The sequence below is a fragment of the Embiotoca jacksoni genome, unplaced genomic scaffold, assembly GCF_022577435.1.
Source record: "Embiotoca jacksoni isolate LCO1_2020_lvr unplaced genomic scaffold, fEmbJac1.0.p SCAF_4, whole genome shotgun sequence".
Lineage (NCBI taxonomy): Eukaryota > Metazoa > Chordata > Actinopteri > Embiotocidae > Embiotoca > Embiotoca jacksoni.
The window spans coordinates 852470-872500 of record NW_027185392.1 but is presented as its reverse complement, the minus strand read 5'-3'; the positions used below and the strand labels follow the sequence as shown (position 1 = coordinate 872500).

The 20031-nt window shown below is 45.1% G+C and overlaps 1 protein-coding gene across 2 annotated transcripts in view; it reads left to right on the top strand.

Moving 5' to 3' along the window:
* rptor (regulatory associated protein of MTOR, complex 1) overlaps positions 1-20031 on the top strand; it is a 165989-nt gene that overhangs the window by 113082 nt on the left and 32876 nt on the right. For both annotated transcript variants that reach the window (XM_069168105.1, XM_069168104.1), the window contains exons 13-22: positions 1760-1843; positions 2433-2543; positions 3596-3670; positions 4415-4480; positions 6884-7075; positions 8893-9033; positions 9910-10030; positions 10774-10914; positions 12805-12960; positions 19003-19121. In XM_069168105.1, the coding sequence (XP_069024206.1) occupies positions 1760-1843; positions 2433-2543; positions 3596-3670; positions 4415-4480; positions 6884-7075; positions 8893-9033; positions 9910-10030; positions 10774-10914; positions 12805-12960; positions 19003-19121 (1206 nt within the window). The remainder of the gene's footprint in view (positions 1-1759; positions 1844-2432; positions 2544-3595; positions 3671-4414; positions 4481-6883; positions 7076-8892; positions 9034-9909; positions 10031-10773; positions 10915-12804; positions 12961-19002; positions 19122-20031) is intronic.

Sequence of the window (20031 nt, the reverse complement as noted above, 5' to 3'; positions counted from 1 at the left end):
AGCTCTCCAACACGAGGCCAAAGTAATCTCACGGCTACCTCTGCGATGCTCTCTGATGTAGCGGACGGCCACATAAACGGGTTTCATTCCCTTTTTAAGCACACGATTTAAAAGGTCTGGCGGATTCTTGGAGAAAAATATAATCTGGCTGCGTTTTGACAAAGAGCTACAGGAGACGGGCAACACACAGTAATCCATCAATAATGCTAAATGCTAAACAGAGACACGGTGCTGCGTTGTCTTGACAACAGCCGTCTCATCCAGGAAGGATTAACAGATTCTGTAAAGGGATTACATATCATATCGCATATTTATTGAGACGTCACCGAAGTGATCGAGGCCCGTGCACACAGAGGGGTGATGGGAAGTGCTGACTCAGCGCCCTCGAGTCGAGGTGAAACACACATTTGTTTTTTGTTTTTTTATCTCTGTGATGACACAATGTGTGTTAATGTGTTATATTAGTCAGGTGCGTAAAACGTGTGACTGTGTGGAAAATATTCACCGACATCTGTGTCATCAGCTGGTGATGATTAATTATCAAAAATAGGCAACATTATCCAAAAATGTGCAAACATAGACAGGAAACTATTTACATGAAGGCAAAATAAAAAAAAAAAAAGCATAATCTATTCAAGGGAAAAAAAAAATTCCCAAACAAAATAAATACACAATAATTTTCAGAAAATAAAAACAATATAACTAAACAACATAAACCAGAAAATAAAAACTCGCACAACATCATGAGCTGATGGTGAAGTTTTATTTCTTGAAGCTGGGAGCAAAGGAGGAGTTTAGATTGTCTTCCTGCCCCTGTGGCTTTTCTTATTTCTGCAAGGCAAACACCTACATCGCACGCACACAAACACACACACACACACACACACACACACACACACACACACACACACACACACACACACACACACACACACACACACAGCGTCTTCTCCTCGGAGCTGCAGGCGGCCCTGGACCGGTCTTCCCCCAGCATCCTGTCACTAATAATAAATTATGTGTTGGTGGAGATGTCTTTCTTTGTGTGTGTGTGTGTGTGTGTGTGTGTGTGTGTGTGTGTGTGTGTGTGTGTGTGTGTGTGTTTGTGTTTGTGTTTGTTTTTTGTATGAACCTGGGTTCCTCCATATGCTCGCTCCCACACACACTGTGGGACAGTCACATGGAGGTGGTCTGGTGTCCGGCCGTCACACAGGCTCCGTGCTGCACTGTGTTTAATGCAACACACACACACACACACACACACACACACACACACACACATATACATTTTTAGCACATACGTGTACGTCCTTAAAATATTTTGAGACTGCAACATTGTGATCGTGTTTGGCTTCAGTGCTGCATCTACAAATACAAGAGAACCAACACACACACACTCTCTCTCTCTCACACACACACACACACACACACACACACACTCACTCGGGTGCTGTCCTACACTGACGTCTCTGTGCGATACAAAGTGAAATGGCAGCCAAGAGGACCCGCCCGCCCACACACACACACACACACACACACACACACACACACACACACACAACCACACACAACCACACACACACAGACAGCAGTAGTGGTGGGAGAGCCACCTGTTTCACTCCACCTCCCCAACCTCTCTGCCATTTCTCCCGCTGTCCTTCCTCCTCCTCCTCTTCATCCTCCTCCTCCTCCTCCTTTAATCTCAGGCTTCCTCTCAGTTCAGAGGCAGCACAATTGACCTTTGACCTCTGCTCTCTTTCAGGTCCTCCTGAGTCAGGTGCACCGGCTGCGTGCTCTGGACCTGCTTGGACGGTTTCTGGATCTGGGACCGTGGGCCGTCAGTCTGGTGCGTTCAAACAGAGACGAATCTTCAACTTTAGAATAGAATATCTTCGTTGCAGCAGCACGCTGTGGCGTGTGTGCAGCCAGGACTCGAAAGTCCGGAACATTTTTGAGTCACTATTGAAACTATTTCAATAAAGTGAAAATATTCCGATTGTGTTTAGATGTTGTTAACGTCAGCTCTCCACTTTCATCAAAACTGTCTTAAAAACAGCTCTTAAAAGTTAATTCTGTTCTGATGACGTCGTATCGTTGATCCATTTTAACATAATCACAGTCTTACATTGTCACTGAGAGTCTAAATAAGTAGGATTACTATATTCTCTAAAAGGGGACCGTTGAAATGAAGTCCAGAGTCACGTTGTGTCCTCAGTAACGAATCATATTCTGTTGTTCCCGTTTACATTTTGAACCACAGGTTTGTCCCCGTTCTTCACAGATCGCAGTCACGTTCAAGCAGCAAAGCCCGGCAAATAAATGTAATCTCACCGCGGCTTTGTAAACACCAAGTGTGTTTGTGTTTGTGTGTGTGTGTGTGTGTGTGTGTGTGTGTGTGTGTGTGTGTGTGTGTGTGTGTGTGTGTGTGTTTCCAGGCCCTGTCGGTGGGGATCTTCCCCTACGTGTTGAAGCTGCTCCAGAGTTCGGCCCGAGAGCTTCGGCCGCTGCTGGTTTTCATTTGGGCTAAAATCCTGGCCGTGGACAGTGTAAGTCATGAGGTCTCCTCTCTACACCCTTATCGCAAAATCTGGTGTTTGAATTGTTGCCTGCTGCCTCTGATGGCTGATCTAACTACCAGCTAACGTGCTTCTGAGTCAGGTTTTAAACAGTAATTTTGTCTTTTTAAAATTCTGAATGTCTAAAACAGCAGCGTGTGTCCGTCTCTGCAGGGTTTCATTGAAGAAGTTTAATTTTGATAAATTAATTTTCACATTTTGATTCTTTAAGCCCAGTTCAGACCAAAGATTAACGGTGACCAAAAAAAAAACTGTTTATGAATGCTGCAGGAATAGTTGCGGCAGTGTGAACCGACCCGTCTCCAGCGGATGGTGTCACCTGAGGCTCGGCTCAGCATAAATTTGCATAAATCCCCTGGTTATCCCATTAGAGCATCCATCTGTGGCTAAAACTTTTTTACCCTTTCATATTTTTTTCCCCTGCAGTTTCATCAATGCAACTGTTGCAGTAACTCACCGTTACTGTCATCGTTCATGTTTTAAGATGCTACGAATTATATCCAGCTGTGATCAAACCTGAAAACTCGGCAATAGAGTCGTTGCCGTGGAGATGGTGCAGCATCGCATCTGGTTGCTTTGCAGTAAACTGGCAGCTCTCAGGATGCTGCCGACCGGACAGCTGAGAGTAGTCTCAAGTTTGAAATCACCTCGTCGTCAATCTTTGGTCCGATCTGAACCTCGGGGCTTGATTGGAGTTTGAATCTCAAATTGGTTTTAATTGTACCTGTGCAACAGTTCACAGCCTGTATCAGCTCATTTTGCTGAATCGTTGCATCCTCCCACACAGGCTTTGATCTGAACCGCTCCGTTGAAGTTGTTTCATATGACAGACTTTAAAACATGAATAAAACCCCCGTAGGAGAACGAAAAATAACACATAAATATCTGTTTATATTTGGTCAAATAACTCTTTTATTATAAACACTTTGTATCAGTGCTCATTCATATTTTAAAAGGTCCGCTGTGAGAGAAATGACATGACTGAAGAGTGCTGCTCCTCTTCCTCCTCTCTATCTCTGCAGTCGTGTCAAGCCGACCTGGTGAAAGACAACGGGCACAAATACTTCCTGTCTGTGTTGGCCGACAACTACATGCCAGTAAGTGTCCTCCATCATCACCTAGAGGAGTCTGTTGAACCCTGAGAACCCGATTTGCCACCCCTTCTTCTTGGTTGAATTATACAGCAAGTATGTATGTAAGAGAGATGTAACACATATCCTGCGTGACTTGAGCTTTCAGAGAATCTGGAGAAATCTCTAAACTCAAGGGGCAAGTTTGAAAACCAATATTGGATGACCCTCAGGCGACACTGCATTAAAAACAGACTAGTGGAAGTCAGTGCTTGGGCTCAGGAACACTTCTGAAAAGCATTATGTGGGAACACAGTTTATCACTTCATCAAATGAAGGTTAAACTTCGACCATGCAAATATATTTTTTAAATTAGAATATTTCAGAAATATCATATACGGCAGCATTTGGTTGCTGATGGCAAAGACCGTATACGGGATATGAATATGCAAAAACATAACAATTTCATAAGGCACTTTTTTTTTTTTTGTCCTTGATATGAAGGCTATTATAAAAACAGCATTATCAAATTAAATGATGAAAGATATGGATAGCCTACACTGTCCTGAAAAAAAACCCAAGATATAACGTGAATAGTTATCCCCAGCAATGACCAAGATATGAGCTTAAAAGTGAAGCCTGGGGTTCAAAGGATTAAATGTGCCTGTTATTACTGTTATGATACCTCAATTGAAAGGGGTTGAAGAAAACAGCTTTAGAGTGGACGTATCGACCCGACGTCAGATCCCAGAGTTGCTCTCTCTGTTTCAGGCCGAGCATCGGACCATGGCCGTCTTCATCTTGGCCGTTATCGTCAACAGCTACAACACAGGACAGGTACGAGGATGTTTCAATATAGTATTTACGCGCATCTGTCCAGCTACTTTGTCGAAGCGCAAACAGGGTGGGGAACGTACCAAATTATTCGTGTACCTCCCTCGCCAGAACTCGGCCGTCACTTTCCGACATCCCTCCTTCCCCACTCCCTTTGTGTATTTCCTGGAGATATTGTTTTTTGTGACAGTTTTGCCACCGACAGTCACCTCTGCAATCTCCGTTTCCGTCCGGGCCACCTCCTCGGTGACACTTCATCACCGCAAGTGTCGCGTCAGCCCGCCGCCGGCCTCCGGTGTCCAAATCCCCGAAGCCCCTTTGTGTCTGGCGCTCGTCAAACGTTCGGAGGGCGCGATGATGTAGCTCGTCATTTCGTGGAGAAATATTCCACTTCTCCTCCTTCTCTGCGGTTATTTTTCTCTCTTGTTATTTGTCTCGTTCATTTCTCCTGTGATTTTTTTTTTTTTCATATATATATATATATATTGTTAAAAAAAAAAATTTCACTGGTAGTACCGCTCCCTCTCTCGACATTACAGTATATAAATGTGACAAATCAGAGGAGCTATATGTTCTGTGGCGCTCACAAGCAGCCATTCTTCTTCCGTATCCCTGTGTACTTAATGCTGCTACCTCTCTCACAGGTCTGCGTAAATAATAGATGACGCTCCGGCATTACCGAGAGACTCTCTGCCTGCTGCACGGCTCCATTATTCATCCCTCTTACTTTCGACAACAGCGCTCATTACCGCGGCATCGCCGTCGCGAAACGCGTCGCAGAGCGCGGACGTCTGAACGCTCCGGCTCTCCGGGTTGAGGCTTCGATCGGAGCCGAGGGAACGATTCAGGAGAGATGTGACACACGTAGGGGGGGGGGGGGGTAATGGGGAGGAGGTGGGGGGGCTCACTGTCGCTGCTGACAAAAGGTTTCTTCTTCTGACGCCTCAATTTGTAGACGACAAAAGGAGGAACGTCAGCTCTGCATTAGCTGTGGTTCATGTGGGCGTGTGGTGGTAAAAGCTTTTATTTTCTTCGAGGAACTTCCGGGGCTGATCAGTGACACACCAGACCGTCAATAACACATTTACTCATATTTTCAATAACCCGTACAGGTAAATGTCCTAATTTACATCCACTATACAACGAATCATGCTGAAACACAGACTGTATATAAAAGTGTTCGTAGCTTCCGGGTCTGAAAATTTAGGCCGATACGGAAGTGCCTTAAACTGCGATACCACCGGGTGCCACTAGAGGTCGGCTCCATAGACTCCCATTCAACTTCTCTCATAAAAGTCAATACATTTTTTCCTCGAGTTATCTCGGTGTTGTCAGCTAAAGTCTGTCTTTCTGTCCATTTTCTGGCGGTTGATCTGAAAATAATCCCGTCATTAATTAGAAAATAAGCTTCAAAAAGCCTTGTTTTTGGGGGCGTGTCTGTTTGATTGACAGGCCTGTGGTGCGGTCAGGTTACAGCTATCTGTGGGCGGGACGTAGTATCGTCAGGTTTCCAATCAGATTGGTCAGATCCACCGCTCGCTCCTCCCCCAGCTCGTCCAAATATGGTCACTTCCTGCTCCAAACCACCGGCATACTCGAGGCTTCATGAGTAAGCAGTGTGTCCCCTACCATTGTATTGGCAGGGTTGGGAGACTATATTTGCTTTTCAACGGTGCGAAGGTGGAAAATGTACCTTCGAACTGACACAAATCTTTATAAAAAGATAGATTGCATACATATATACTTAATAAATCAGCCTCTTTATGTTGACTTGGCCATGTGAGACATTATTTTAGAAGTAATCCTCACTGGCATTTATTAGACTGTATTCAACTTTTAAAATTTTTAACAACACACTTTCTGTCTCACTCTTAACGAAGCTGAAGATCCTTCAAAGTCTGAAAAGAAGAAACACAAATGCAGCCAAAAACAGGAAATAAGACAGGCACCTGTTATTTCTCTGCTAAAAAAGAAGAAGAAAAGAAACAAGTTAATTGAACATTTTAAAAGGATTTTCAATAAAACCACCAGCCTCTTGTCGTACTTCAGACTGCCTCCGACCTTCATGGACCAATTAGCTTTTTGTTCAGAGGAAATATTAGGTGAGGCCTGTTGAAAGCAGCAAGTCGTGCTGCTGCCGAGTTCGACGATCTCTTTGTCCATCGCAGCGCGAGGTTACAGGTGAGTGGTGATTACCAGGATAATGAGCCCGCTGCCGCCGCTCGGCAGGATCGCGCTCGCGTCTTATTAGAGTTAAACTGCGAGGTCAGAGTTAACGACCGCGGCCTCGAGTCCACGTGATTAAAACAAAATGAAGATTCGCTTTGTAGCGCGCAGTTCTTGCCGATTTCATTTCTCCCATGCGGCCGCCGGACCGACTGAACATCCCTCTCCTCTCCCCGCCAGGAGGCCTGTCTGCAGGGCAACCTGATCGCCAACTGCCTGGAGCAGCTGTCCGACCCCCACCCTCTGCTCCGCCAGTGGGTGGCCATCTGCCTGGGTCGCATCTGGCAGAACTTCGACCCGGCGCGCTGGTGCGGAGTCCGAGACAGCGCACACGAGAAGTTGTACACGCTGCTGTCGGACCCTATCCCCGAGGTGAGGCGTTAACGGCACACCTTAAAGAAGTTCTGATCTCCCTTTGTGAATGATTAAATCCTGCTTTTCAAATTTATTTCTGTAGAAAATGTTTTTCTTTAGACTATTAGTGTGAATGCTACTGTGCTCGTGTCCCACTTAAAAAAATATTTTCCAGTCCTGTTTTATCCTTTCATTAAGAACACGGGACTAACTTCTGATCAGTCAGAGTCGAATCACCATCTTCAGCCCTCTGCAGCCTACCTGTTTATATAGTGTACACACACACACACACACACACACACACACACACACACACGCACACACACACACACAGAGGCTCTAAACACTGTGGACCCACCATGTGGACAGAGGACAGCTGATGGGGTTGTGTGTGCACCGAAGGGACGGCGAGGCAGAGGTTTCCCTCCAGTTCACCCAGGACCTCGATGCCCCCCACTCACACACACATGCACACACACGTGGAACATCTGTTTCCAGCAGGACCTTCTTCCTCCTTGTCTCGGACAGGCAGCTGCTTCGACTGCAGGGTTGAAACTGAGTTCTGCAGACGCATCTATGTGTGTGTGTGTGTTGTTCATTTAATTTCCATTCCTTATTTTAAAGTTTGTGAATGCACTGACTAGAGTTTGGTGGTCAAAGGTCAAAGTCACTGTGACCTCACGTTTCCCCTCATCTGTCCGTCCCGTACTTGTGAGCAACATATATCAAGAACGCCTTTTCGGGAATTTGTTCAAATTTGGTAAAACCATTCACTTAGTACCAACGATGACCTGATTTTGGTGTTTAAAGGTCAAAGGTCACCGTCACTTCACATTAACCCATGCCTGTGAACGCAATTTTTCAGAAACGCCTTGAAGGAATTTCTTTAAATTTGTCACAAATGTTCACTTTTGGATCAGCAATGAACTGTTTCGATTTTCGTAAAAGGTCAAGGTCACTGTAAGTTTAATATTTGTTTGGTTTGGACAGATATACATGTAAACTACAACCTGAATGGTTAACAGAGGCAAACAGCCGCTAGGCGGTAATTGTAGTTTTGAAGGTTTGGTTTAGAGTTTAAGCAAAAGTGTGAAAGGATAGAACAAAGTATAACAGATACACAAAGTACGCACATTGTTTATATTTGATTGTTGGTGGTATTCAGAGTTTTATTCCAGTTCATAAAGGGAAATTCTTGTGTTTTGATTTGCCTTCATGACTTATTTAATTCCAGGTTTCAGCAAGTGTTGATCTGAAATGTTTCAGTAGAACATTTTAATCGGAGCTGATCAAACTCTTATCAAAGTAACATCTGTGTGCTTTACTAAAAGCTGCTGTGATGAATCATCCTGAATCCCGACAAGAAAAACAAATCTTCTCTGTTGCCACAACAAACAGTTCCACCAAATATTCATTCTGGGGCTGAGATCTGGTTCTGTTTGTGAAACCAGTCACTGATGGAAGATCCCTTCTGGGTGATGGCAGCTTTAGATTAAACAGGCAATGAAGCAGGTGTTGGAAGTAATGAGTTGTAGTGAGAGAGCGGCTCGGCGAAGCGTGCAGCACTGATCATCTCTGCGTCTCATACTGATGCAGAGGAGAGGAAACAGAACCGTAATTACCGAAAACTTTCATCCTTTGGTCTCTCAACTCATTCAAACATCTTTGTACAAGTGTACTGAGAGACTATTTGGGTTTCCGGGCGAAGGGGCCCAATCACCGACCTGACTTCCAGAAAGAAGTGCGGTCGGTGTCGTGCATCAGTGACCGGAAAGCTGTTAACCTCGTGTTTGAGCAGCTTTATTAAAACTCCTGTCGTGTTCGTGTTGCCGCAGGTGAGGTGTGCGGCCGTCTTCGCTCTGGGAACCTTCGTGGGGAACTCTGCGGAGAGGACGGACCACTCCACCACCATCGATCACAACGTGGCCATGATGCTGGCCCAGCTCATCAACGACGGCAGCCCCGTGGTCCGCAAGGTCACTGCAACACACCAACGCCCAAAATGCACACACTTTATCATACTGTTACGTGTGCGTGATTCTAAGACTAACAAATAAATGGCAAGTAGAAACAATGGAAAGGATGGAGCTTACCTTGAAGAGCTTTAAGGACTTCTACCCTCCATATCTGGGAAGGCCGCTGGTATGTTCGCGCAATCGAGATTATTCGCTCTATATTGGGTAATGACAAGTTTATTATCCAGATAAACAAACACATGGACTGCCGCCCGTAAAGTCCAAGTTTAAAGAAGTCTTTATTCCAATTTTGTGCATCTCACGAGGCAATTACCCGAGCCCAAAAACCAGAGGCAGGAAGTCAATGCACCCAGCCTTTGTTATAACCATCTGTAAAACTGTGACTTGTCATTTTAAGTCTTCTGTATGTGTATGGAACAATCAAACAAGATATAACCACATCATCTCTCAGCTTTAGAAATGTTGCCAGGTGCCTTTTTTGGGGGGGGGAAATATATATGCTAAGCTAGGCTAATCGCCTCAAAACTCCAGCTCCGTACTCGCGGCACAGTCAGGAGAATGCAAATTGCTTGTAAAGATACTGACTGGGGTACAAAACTATCTGCAGTGGGAAAACAAAATCCAGAAAAGTAGCTGACAATGAAACCACCAATGGAAGATCTTAGAGAGCAGTTCTCTTGGACAAATCATTGCAAGAATTGTGGTAAAAATCTTCCCTGATGTTTGTTCTTGAATTTAATCACTCTGATCAACGATCCCAAAAGAAACAGTAAAAAACTATTTTTTTTTAGAGGTACAGTTGTCACTAAAAAAAAACTTTTTAATCAATCACAGTGACTGAATTTAACACTTTTGTTTTACGTATGCATTTGACAGGAGCTGGTGGTAGCACTGAGTCACCTGGTGGTCCAATACGAAAGCAACTTCTGCACAGTTGCCCTCCAGTTTATAGAGGAGGAGAAGAACTACATGGTGCCATCGCCAGCCAACACCGCAGGTATGTGTCCAACAGTATGGGGGCCGTCATCAAAGGGATTTGTTTTCTCTGTTGTGTCCAGATTTTAAGCACATGTGATTTGTAAACCCGTTTTGGGATCATCACGACCCTTGACAGAAGAAAAAATACTTTTTTATTGGGGCCACAGTCACTTTAATAAGGTTAATGTGGCCCAAGATAGAAATAGGGAGGGTAAGCTTTTGTTACGAATCTGTCCTACATTTATTAATCGAAGGGTTTTAGAGTAGATTCAAGAAGGAATGTCAGTGGATATAAAACTGGAATCAAACTTCTCCGGGGTGCAAGGAACGAGTAATTCTACTTTTTTGTTTTGAACCTGATTCTTGCACCAATGACGTGCAAAAATATGAAACTTTTTGGGCAACCCAAAATGCAAATCTGTTGTTAAGTCTTTTTTTGTCCAGATTGAGTTTATGTCAAGAAAATGTCCTAAATTGATCCAGTTTGTCCAGTGTGGAAGGAATTAAACATACCTGGACACTAACAAATAACAGAACATCATCAGCATATAGAAACAACAATAAATTCCCTTCAGTTACCCTTTTTTAAAACGCATGCCTTTGTCACATTGAAACAGTAAATGGCTCAGATTTATACGTTGTGTTGAAGGGAAGTGTCAATGATGTTAAAAAGTTTCGCGGTGTAGAGAAATGAGTGCAGTCTGATTGGGACTCATTTCTAAGGCTCTGACCTGATGTATGTCCTTCTCTGCTCACATCCAGAGTCTGGTAACCTGACTCCGGTGAGGGACAGCCCGGCCATCCCTCGCCTTCGGTCCGTCAACTCCTACACAAATATCCGAGCTGCTACCACTGCCCGCAACCTGAACAAAAGCCTGCAGAACCTCAACCTCAACGAAGAGGGTACGAAGTACAAGTAAAGATGAGTTTTTGTTGCAGGTTGGAGTGAAAGAAAGAAGATTTAGTCAGCTGAATTAAAGAAGTTATTCCAAATGTGTTTCATTAGGTTTTCTTCCTCCACATCAGCCTCATGGACTGTGGATGGAACATTTTCATTCTGTCATCCTGAGAATGGCTCATAGATGAGCATTAATACGCTGCTTTACGACCATTAGAGAGGTCTTCACCAGTTTTCCGAGACGAGTCATTCCAATCCAGATATTCCCATCATTTTTCGATGCTCCACCTGTGTCTTAAAAATACGGATAAACACAAAGAACATTTATCACAACTGCTGAATTCATGTAACTACAGCTTCTAAAAGTATGTTGTCTATTCAGTGGTGGACTTTGGCCCGTTCCCAAAGTAATCGCTCTCCACACCCACCACTTTTTGTAAAGTATCACTCTCAGCTGTGGAGAGCGCTTCACACCAGCGGGTCGAGCAGCAGCACCCATCAAAAGGGATTTAAAGCAGTTAAACTAAACAGATCTATTCGAATAAAATTGTATTGATTGACTTTTGGGACTTTGACTTTTTCAGTTACTAATGAGTCCCTCCAGGAATTCGAAGAGTTGTTTTGTGATTGTTCTGATTACATATTTTCTATGTTTGATTTTGCGGCAGATTTTCTCAAATATTGGAATGTAATTTTTTTTTTTGTAAAAAAATACAGGCATTAGAAAAACATTGAAAGATTTGTTTTTCACAGGCAGCTAAAGAGTTATATGTAATCACTTCCTTTGATAATTGGCATGCTGCCACTTATTAGCTGTAGTTGTTTTGAAAGTTACCAAAAAATTCATAAAAGGAGATAAACTGTAAAAAAGAAAACTTTATAGTTATTTAAGTTATAGAGGAAAAAAGCAGCAACAAACTTGATCACGATGAGCAGTGGAAACTGGGAGCTGTCCGTGGTGCTTAATCGTAGTCCTGCTCCTCAAACAGCTGTACAGTTTAAATCTGACTATGGATGGAGATACATTCCCCGCTTGCTGAGCTTTTATAATTTATTATGTTGTTTTCCATAGAACAGAATGATTTGCGTTAAAATGCTCTAATCCAGAATGCTTTAATCGACATTTGAAAGTTTTGTTTACGTTTATTTCGTCAAATGAGGAAACAAGAAAAGTTCAAATAGCAGTTTGTAGCAGAGAAACCATTTTTGTTCCTTTTAAAAGATGCATGATAATTATAATAAGTAATCTTAAATCTGTTAATGTTAGCCGTCGTCATCTAACTCGAACGTCTACGTGACCGGCTGTCACCGCAGAGCTCCAGACCTCTCGTTTGTGTCACTGCTCGGTGACTCAGACAGCCAAAGCTGACCGCGCTGCCTCCTCTCAGCTGCCGCCAGACTGAGTGATGCAGAAGACCTGAGTGGCGCTAAATCACCGGCACTCGGTGAAGCTCCATAACCTGCTGCCGACATCGGGTCTCATTCACAGTGCTTATTTCAATATCCCAGGCGTGTTCATCATCACTAAGCAGAGAGCCGAGCGAGTTTCCGTTTCTCCACCGATCTCCATTTCCACATTTCAGTGTGCAGGTTTGTTCGCAGGATTCATGGCATTTGGTCGTGTGAGTAATACCCGGCGATGACGAGAGTAACAGCAGGAGGTTACTGGGCCTGACGGCTGAAATTAAGATACGAGCCCGTTATTGTGTTGGCACGAAGCCACCGAGTACGAGCACTGCTCACACCAATTACGCGCCTCGCACCGGATTGGACGTTCAAGTCGGCTTTATTTTTCTCTTTCTAACCGATAGCAGGACGATTTGCAGCAGTTTGAAGTGTGAAATAAAGAAACCGATTTTACTTTGCTCACGATGTCGTTGCTTTCCTTCGCCCAGGTGGACCAGCAGCCTTCTCTCCGGGTAACCTGAGCACCAGCAGCAGCGCCAGCAGCACCCTGGGAAGCCCCGACAACGACGAGTACATCCTCTCCTTTGAAACCATCGACAAAATGCGGCGGGTGTCCTCGTATTCCTCCCTCAACTCCCTCATAGGTAACAAGCAGCCGGCAGCGCTCGAGCACTACCTGTGGCGTCCTCGTTGATCTCGGTGTTTTTTTTTTTAATTAAAAGGGGAACTCGGTACACATCGTTAGTATTCATGTCGAGTACGAGTCGGCCAGTGAATACAGTTGCATAATGTGTTGTATAATGTGGCTCTGGAGGAGCTTTATCAAGACCATGATTACTTCAGTCAGAGAGGCTTTTAACAGGGAGGCTGCGTCATAGACCGGAAAAGAGGGGCATTTATCAGGCAGCTGTTCACTCCTGGCATTGACGTGCACACTGGGCGGTCCGATCCCAAGTGGTCAGCTAAAAGAACAGGTGTAAACCATTGATTCTATATAAAAGTGGTCTGAAAAATGAGGCCGATGCAGAAGTGCCTTCAGCTGCCACTAGAGGTCGGCTCCAAAAAGCCTCCAGATCCATAGACTCCCATTTAACTTCTTTCATGAAATTCAAAGTCGATACCTATTTTTCCACCAGTTATCTCAGTGTTGTTAGCTAAAGTCGCTCCTTGTTATTAGTTTTCTGGCGGTCCATCTGAAAATAATCTTGTCATTATTTAGAAAATAAGTTTCAAAAGGACGAGTTTTGGGGGGGGCGTGTCTGCTTGATTGACAGGCTTGTGGTGCAGTCAGGTTACAGCTATCGGTGGGCGGGACGTAGTATCGTCGGGTTTCCAATCAGATCAGTCAGATCCACCGCTCGCTCCTCCCCCAGCTCGTCCAAATATGGTCACTTCCTGCTCTAAATCGCTCCGAACTAGCAAGATAGTAACGGATAAAAGCCGTTCACAGTTTTTAGTTGTTATTTTCACTAATTCTCTTCAGTGTTTCCACTCATACTAGTTTCCAGAAACAGGCAGCAGCTGGTTTTAGGTAAAAATCTCTTATAATTCACTGCACACAACTCGGCAAACAATCGATGACAGTTAGCAGCGAGCTCAAACATCGGGAATCATCTGGGAAGCTAAAGACCTTCAGTAGTTATTTTACACAGGAGTGTGTAAAGATCAAAACAGAGCAAAGGTGAATATTGGACTTATATAGGTCAAAGTAATACTAATGTAACAACATGCAACAGTAAACACCTGCTTAGTTATATTCCTTACATGTCAAATGTGTGTTTTTATAGTTTTGTTGTCGAGTTGTGCCTCCAAAAGGCCAAAAAACAGATCGATGCAGCATTAAATGAGACGGCAACCTCAATCAATAATACCATTAAACCACCGGCTGTTTTTTTAGACAGTAGGTTGCTTTGGAAAATCAGGATATTTTCTAAGTTATCATTTCATCATGACTTCAGTTTTACATCTCGCCTCTCCTCTGTAAACAGCTGCGTTTAGAGACTGTCATCGGCATCAGCGATGTGATAAGTAAAAACTAGAGGAAGAGAGAAAAAAACAAAAAACAGGAGGAAATAAAAACACTGTTAGAGGGTGAAACCTTTTTAAACCAGCAGAAGGAAGAAGAGCTCCCGTTCTAATAATAGAGGTGTAAAGAAGGTTTGCAGATAGGTAAAGGACGGTAGAGGGGGGGGGGGGGCATTAAAGTGCTTTTCCTGATACACACTGAAGTCCAACCTGCTCACTTTCTGCTGCTCTCAGGTGATTGGCGGGCTCCTCCATGCGCCCTGACAGCCAGTTTGTGCGAGCAGAGACACTATTAACTCACTCCCAACCCCTCACACGAAGGAAGCAGTGAGGAGCGTGGGATTCTCCTTCTCTTGTTACTCACTTTGTGTTTGTTTTTTTTTGTTGTGTTTTTTTTGTTGCATTTTAAGTCACAAACCTCTTGTAATCTCCCAGCTGCCCCGTCACGTCCCAGTTTCTACTTTTTTCACAGCAAAACGTAAACTATGTGGAAAAAGTGAATCGAGTTCCAAAGAACAGTGAATTTCACTTTCCCTAAAAGCAGGTTCAGGCACGGTAATGATATTTTCTTTGGTTTATTACTTGAATGAGTGCAACTTTTTTCTTAGTTTAGCTTCATACGAATCACAAGGTTTAGGGACTGCTTCTGTTGCGCGCCAACAGAGCGCAGCGCTGAGAAGTTTTAACCTTTGTTAGTCAGTACGCCAAGTTTCATCTCCACGTGTTGTGGTGAGCGGTGGTCCGGGTGCGTCTGCGATTCTTTACGCAGCCGAAACTTAAGCCGAGACCGCACATCAAAGTTTGTGACAATTTATCGGGGAACAAAAAGAAGCAGCTACGTTTTCAACACGCTGTTCCCACGGCGCCACAGCTCAGGTGGTTTGCAGTGAACGTTCTCCGTCAGACGCCTCAGAAGGTCCCAGTAGAACTCGGTGTCGACGGTCTGACCCTGGGGGACGAATTCACGGTGACACAACCACCGCCAACGTCAAAGAAAAACCCACCTGGCGTCTCCTGAACCTGAAGCTCCTTCTTCGGTCTCGGACAGTGAAGCTCCGCCCCCTCTCGAAACGCTGAACGTCACTCAGAACAACCTCGCCCGGCCCTTCGTTTCATCGCCGTAGGCTTTCTGAAGTATTTCGAGGGTCTCTGTTGACAGTTTCCAGAGTGTGTTCCACTTTCATCTGACAAATCTTAAGTCGATACTCGCTTCGAGCTCTTTCAAGCTGCTTGTAGCCTCTTTAATGCTGTAAACACGTGAAAAGACCCGCTGGGCTGTGACCCCGATGGAACCAAACAGCAGAGTCCCAGTGAGCCTGTTTAAAAACTCCCAGCATGCACTGTAACAAATGTCCAGACAGGGCAGAGCAGGTTAACATGAATAGTTGAGTGCAGATTCATGTAGAATTTGTGTTTTTTTGTTTTGTTTTTGCTGTTTGTCACTTCAGTCGTTCACTTGATGTCCTGACATATTTGTTCTTGCTTCCGTCTTCTGTTTGGTTTGAAGTTGTTTTCACGAGACCCCCGGGGCCTAAAAAGAAAATGCATTAACGTGTGTCTCCGTTTTGGGTCTGCAGCAGAATACATTCTCTGTTTGCAAACAAGAAGATAAACATGGAGAGGGCCCGCTTACTCTGCTGAAGCAGTTTGGAACAAATTGAGAGAATAAAAGCAGCTGCAGGACGCTGGCCTGCAGGAAACCAGCCGTGTGGGAGGGCAAGGTGGGAAAGTGATTTATAGACTTACTAGTACTATCATTTGTACAAATCCTACCACACCGGAGCAGCCACAGCATCGTCTCTGCGAGGCCGCACCCGTTATTGTAACGGATAAAAAGTAAAGACGGCGTGAGTCGAGGCCGAGACATCGTAAATGTAAAACGGAAGTAGTCGTGCTGAAAACTAAACTTTCTCTCGAAAAGTTGTACGACCTCATTGTTCATCCGTTTGCCTGAAGCTTGGAGTCCAACTTGATGGTGGGATACATACGAGGGTGGATCAGAAAGATTCTGAGACTGCTCCTAATGTGCACAGAGAAGCAATAACTTTCACAAGAAAGTACTCGCAAGTTTTATCGTTCGATCGACATTGGCGCCTGGGTTACGCAAATTTTTGCGAGTCAGCGATTCTTTCGGCTCCTGAAACCTGAGCAAAGAAACGTCAAATTTAGAGATTTAGATACCCCAACCAGGTGGGTTTTCTTCACCGTGAATCCGGGACTTTCTGAGGCGTCTGAGGGAAAACGTTCACTGCTAACCACCTGAATTGTGGCGCCATGGCAACGAGGTTCTCCAACATGACAAAACGCCCGCTCAGCACGTTAAAAACAGGAGAGTTTCTCACCCTCAACAACACGATCGTAGCTCCTCACCCTCCCTACGACTTCTTTGTCCTCCCCAGTAATTCGACACGATTGACGTGTGCGCTCTCCGCTCGCAAAACCGCGCGTAACTCGGTTTCTCTCTCTCAAAATCTGGGGCTACCAAACTCAACTGTGAACTAACTTTCACGGCAGTCCGTCAAAAAAAAACTTCTTGAGATATTTCACCGGCAAAGCCGTCGACCGGCAGAATCTTAATATGAATGCATCTGCATGTACGCAGCACCATTACCCCCTCAGACGTTTCCTCTATCTGCGCTGACATTTATATTTTGTCACATCGAGGACTTTAAATCCACTTCCTCCCGTGTCAGTATATATGAGCTGCTCTCCCACTTAGAGAGCATCACAGGTATGATTTGGTGCTGCTTACAGCGCTTTCATCTCCCAGTGAAATATACTTAAAAAATATGCTTCTCTGCTTTTCAGACACTCTAATACCTTCTTTTTTTTTTCTTTTTTTTTAATGCTTCAGCCAGTCAAAGCTCAAAAAAAAAAAAAAAACACCGTGCAGTGTTAAAGGTGTTTTATGTCATCTGCCAGAGCTGAGAAAGCCATAAAAAAGTGATGCAGAGGTTCATTTAGCCAGTGGTTAACATCTTTACAACTGTACATCCATTTTAACTCTGCGCGAGTCTTCAAAAAAAGACACTTGAGTGTCGGGGGTTCGGGACGAGGCGCCGCCGCCGCCGCCGCGGTGAGTAATACTCGCCGTCATGTCCTGTCGTGTGGACTGTGTCGAGGCGGTGCGGCGGTAATTTGTGTGCAGCGGGCGGTTAAATGGGAGAGGAACCGTATTTCACATTTATCAACTGGCTGTTTACTGCGGCACCTAGCGCGCCGGCTAGCTGGAGCTAATCACATCCTGCCCCTCAGGCTGCGGCCCCCCCCCCCCCCTCCCCCCCCCCGATCACCTCTTCAACTCGCTGCTTCTCCTTACATCTCTTTTTCTTACCTTTCTGTGTTCAGTCTCCACCGCTTACCAATTTCCCTCTCGCATCTCGGAGGAAACGGGCCTCTGGAATACGTCCCATCTTCACTCTTTCTGGCCTCCCTGCCGATCCTTCCTTATTCCCCCCCCCCCCCCCCCCCCCCCGAGCTCTATCCCTCCATCTCCCTCCTCTATTGTGGGGATCGGCCCTCGCCGGTCGCCCTCTCTTTTGAAGCACGTGGCCGTTGAACCCCTCCGGCTCTCTCTGGAGAGGAGTCTCGGGTCATAAGTAATCTTCCTTGCGGGGGGTTTTTTTTTCACCTCCTGAGCTCTCGGAGAAATGGTGGACAGAGGGAAGATGCGAGGAAAGGGAGAGAGCGGTCGTTCTGAGAGGTCAAGTTTACCGCCGGCGTGGTTGGAGGGACGTGGGGGCAAAATGACAGACGGGTCAAACGTCCCCATGGCGGAGGGAGACGAGAAAGACGAAGGGTAGAAGCCGGTGAACAAAAGGACGTTTAGGTTTTGTTCAGACGGCAGGCAAATATTTAAAAAAAAAAAATTCTCAAGCCCGACTGTCTGCACTCTTATTCAGCTAAGTGTTAAGTTAACAGATCGGATTTGGTGTTTCCAAACATCACCAACCTAACTGCGTGGGTCGCCGTGATAGCGTTGGAAAGTGCAGCTGCGCGAAAAGCGACCTTCAAAAAGGACAAAAGTGGGAAAAGGAAGTAAAAGCCCAAAGTCAAGGAGGGTTCGTGCTTGTTTTTTAACAGACACCCCCCCACCCCCACCCCCACCCCCACCCAGCAGGCAGAGGCCCACAAACAAAGTGGTGTCGGGAAGAAGCCCTCCAGAAAAATGTCAGGAGACGGTAAATGAGCAAACAAGCGGGAAGTCAGATGAGAGTTGGAAATCACACGTTCAAAGGCGGGTAAACAAACTTGAGAGGAAACGAGAAATGTCAGCCCGGGAGACGAGAAGAGCGACAGACGAACTAAACCACCTGACAATAGGAGACACTTTGTTCATTTGTGTTCACGGTAACGGCGACAGTTGACAGCGGCGGAGCCCCCGTGGAAGTGGAGAGAGAGCCAGCTGTTTGCACTGTGTGTGTGTGTGTGTGTGTGTGTGTGTGTGTGTGTGTGTGTGTGTGGAAGCTAATGAGATGAGCACTTTAGCTGTGAGCTGGGCAGTGCTAATGAACACAGATAGGAGCGATAAACCCAGAGTGCCGTGTACATTGTGTGTCCATGAGTGTGTTGTGTATTCGTCCCCTGTGTATGTGTGCGATTTGCGTTTATTATCATAAAAATCTGAATGTTTTTTTTGTTGTTGTTGTTGTTTTTTTAAGGTGTGTCCTTCAACAGTGTTTACACTCAGATCTGGAGAGTGCTGCTACATCTGGCCGCCGACCCTTTTCCTGAAGTGTCCGATCTGGCCATGAAGGTCCTCAACAGCATCGCGTACAAGGTGCGTTGTGTTCGAGTCTCGTTGCGGGAAAAAAAAACAACAACTGCTCAACGCTTTGAATCTCGGAGACAAACTCGAAAAAAACTGCTGCAGTTGTCAAAAAAATAAAAAAATAAATATTATGTGACGTAGCATAAAGATGAAATAATAGTTTTCTTTCATTTTAAAGAATAAGAAATGTTTTAATGTGACGTTCTGAGTCGTCTGAGGGTTGTTTGCTGTTGTTTAGCGGGGGGGGGAGCTCTTTGTTGGCTGTTTGTTAACACTTAGCTGTTTTTGATCTTTGTTAGTGGATTGTCATTCTGAGGAATAGAAATAAATGAAAGGTCATTATAACGGTGGAATTATCATTGACTTTGTGGCTCTGTACTCCTGTAAGTCAGTTCTTTTTCCACCACCTGGTTATACAGTGAAAAAGATCCATTTCCAGCACACACACCCACCCTCACCCTCACCCTCACCCTCCCCCCCTCCCACTGGCATTTGCTTCATCCAAAAGGCCATTACTTTTGTGCAAATGCAATTAAGGCCCAATGACTCCCCCCAGGCTCGGCAGAGCGGAGCAGAGAGGCTGCTGTAAGTTAAGGAGCCGTAATAACCACTGTAGTCCACCACCCATCCGAACCCCCGAGGCAGAATCGGCTCTGTTCTCTACCGCCAACACCAATTACCCCCTCCGTTACCTTCACAACCAGGCAGCATCTCGGACTTCAGGCTTCCTACTGGACTGCCATTGAAACGAAAACCAACAACAGCGGGACGTGATTTACAGGGTTTTTTTTTTCTCTGCCAGCACTCCTTTGTAGTAAATGTTTCCGTGGACCTGCACCATCAGAAGTCAGCTAAGTTTAAAATTCATTAACGGTAAAGACACAACACAAGATAAGATGTATGTAGTAAGTAGGCCTGT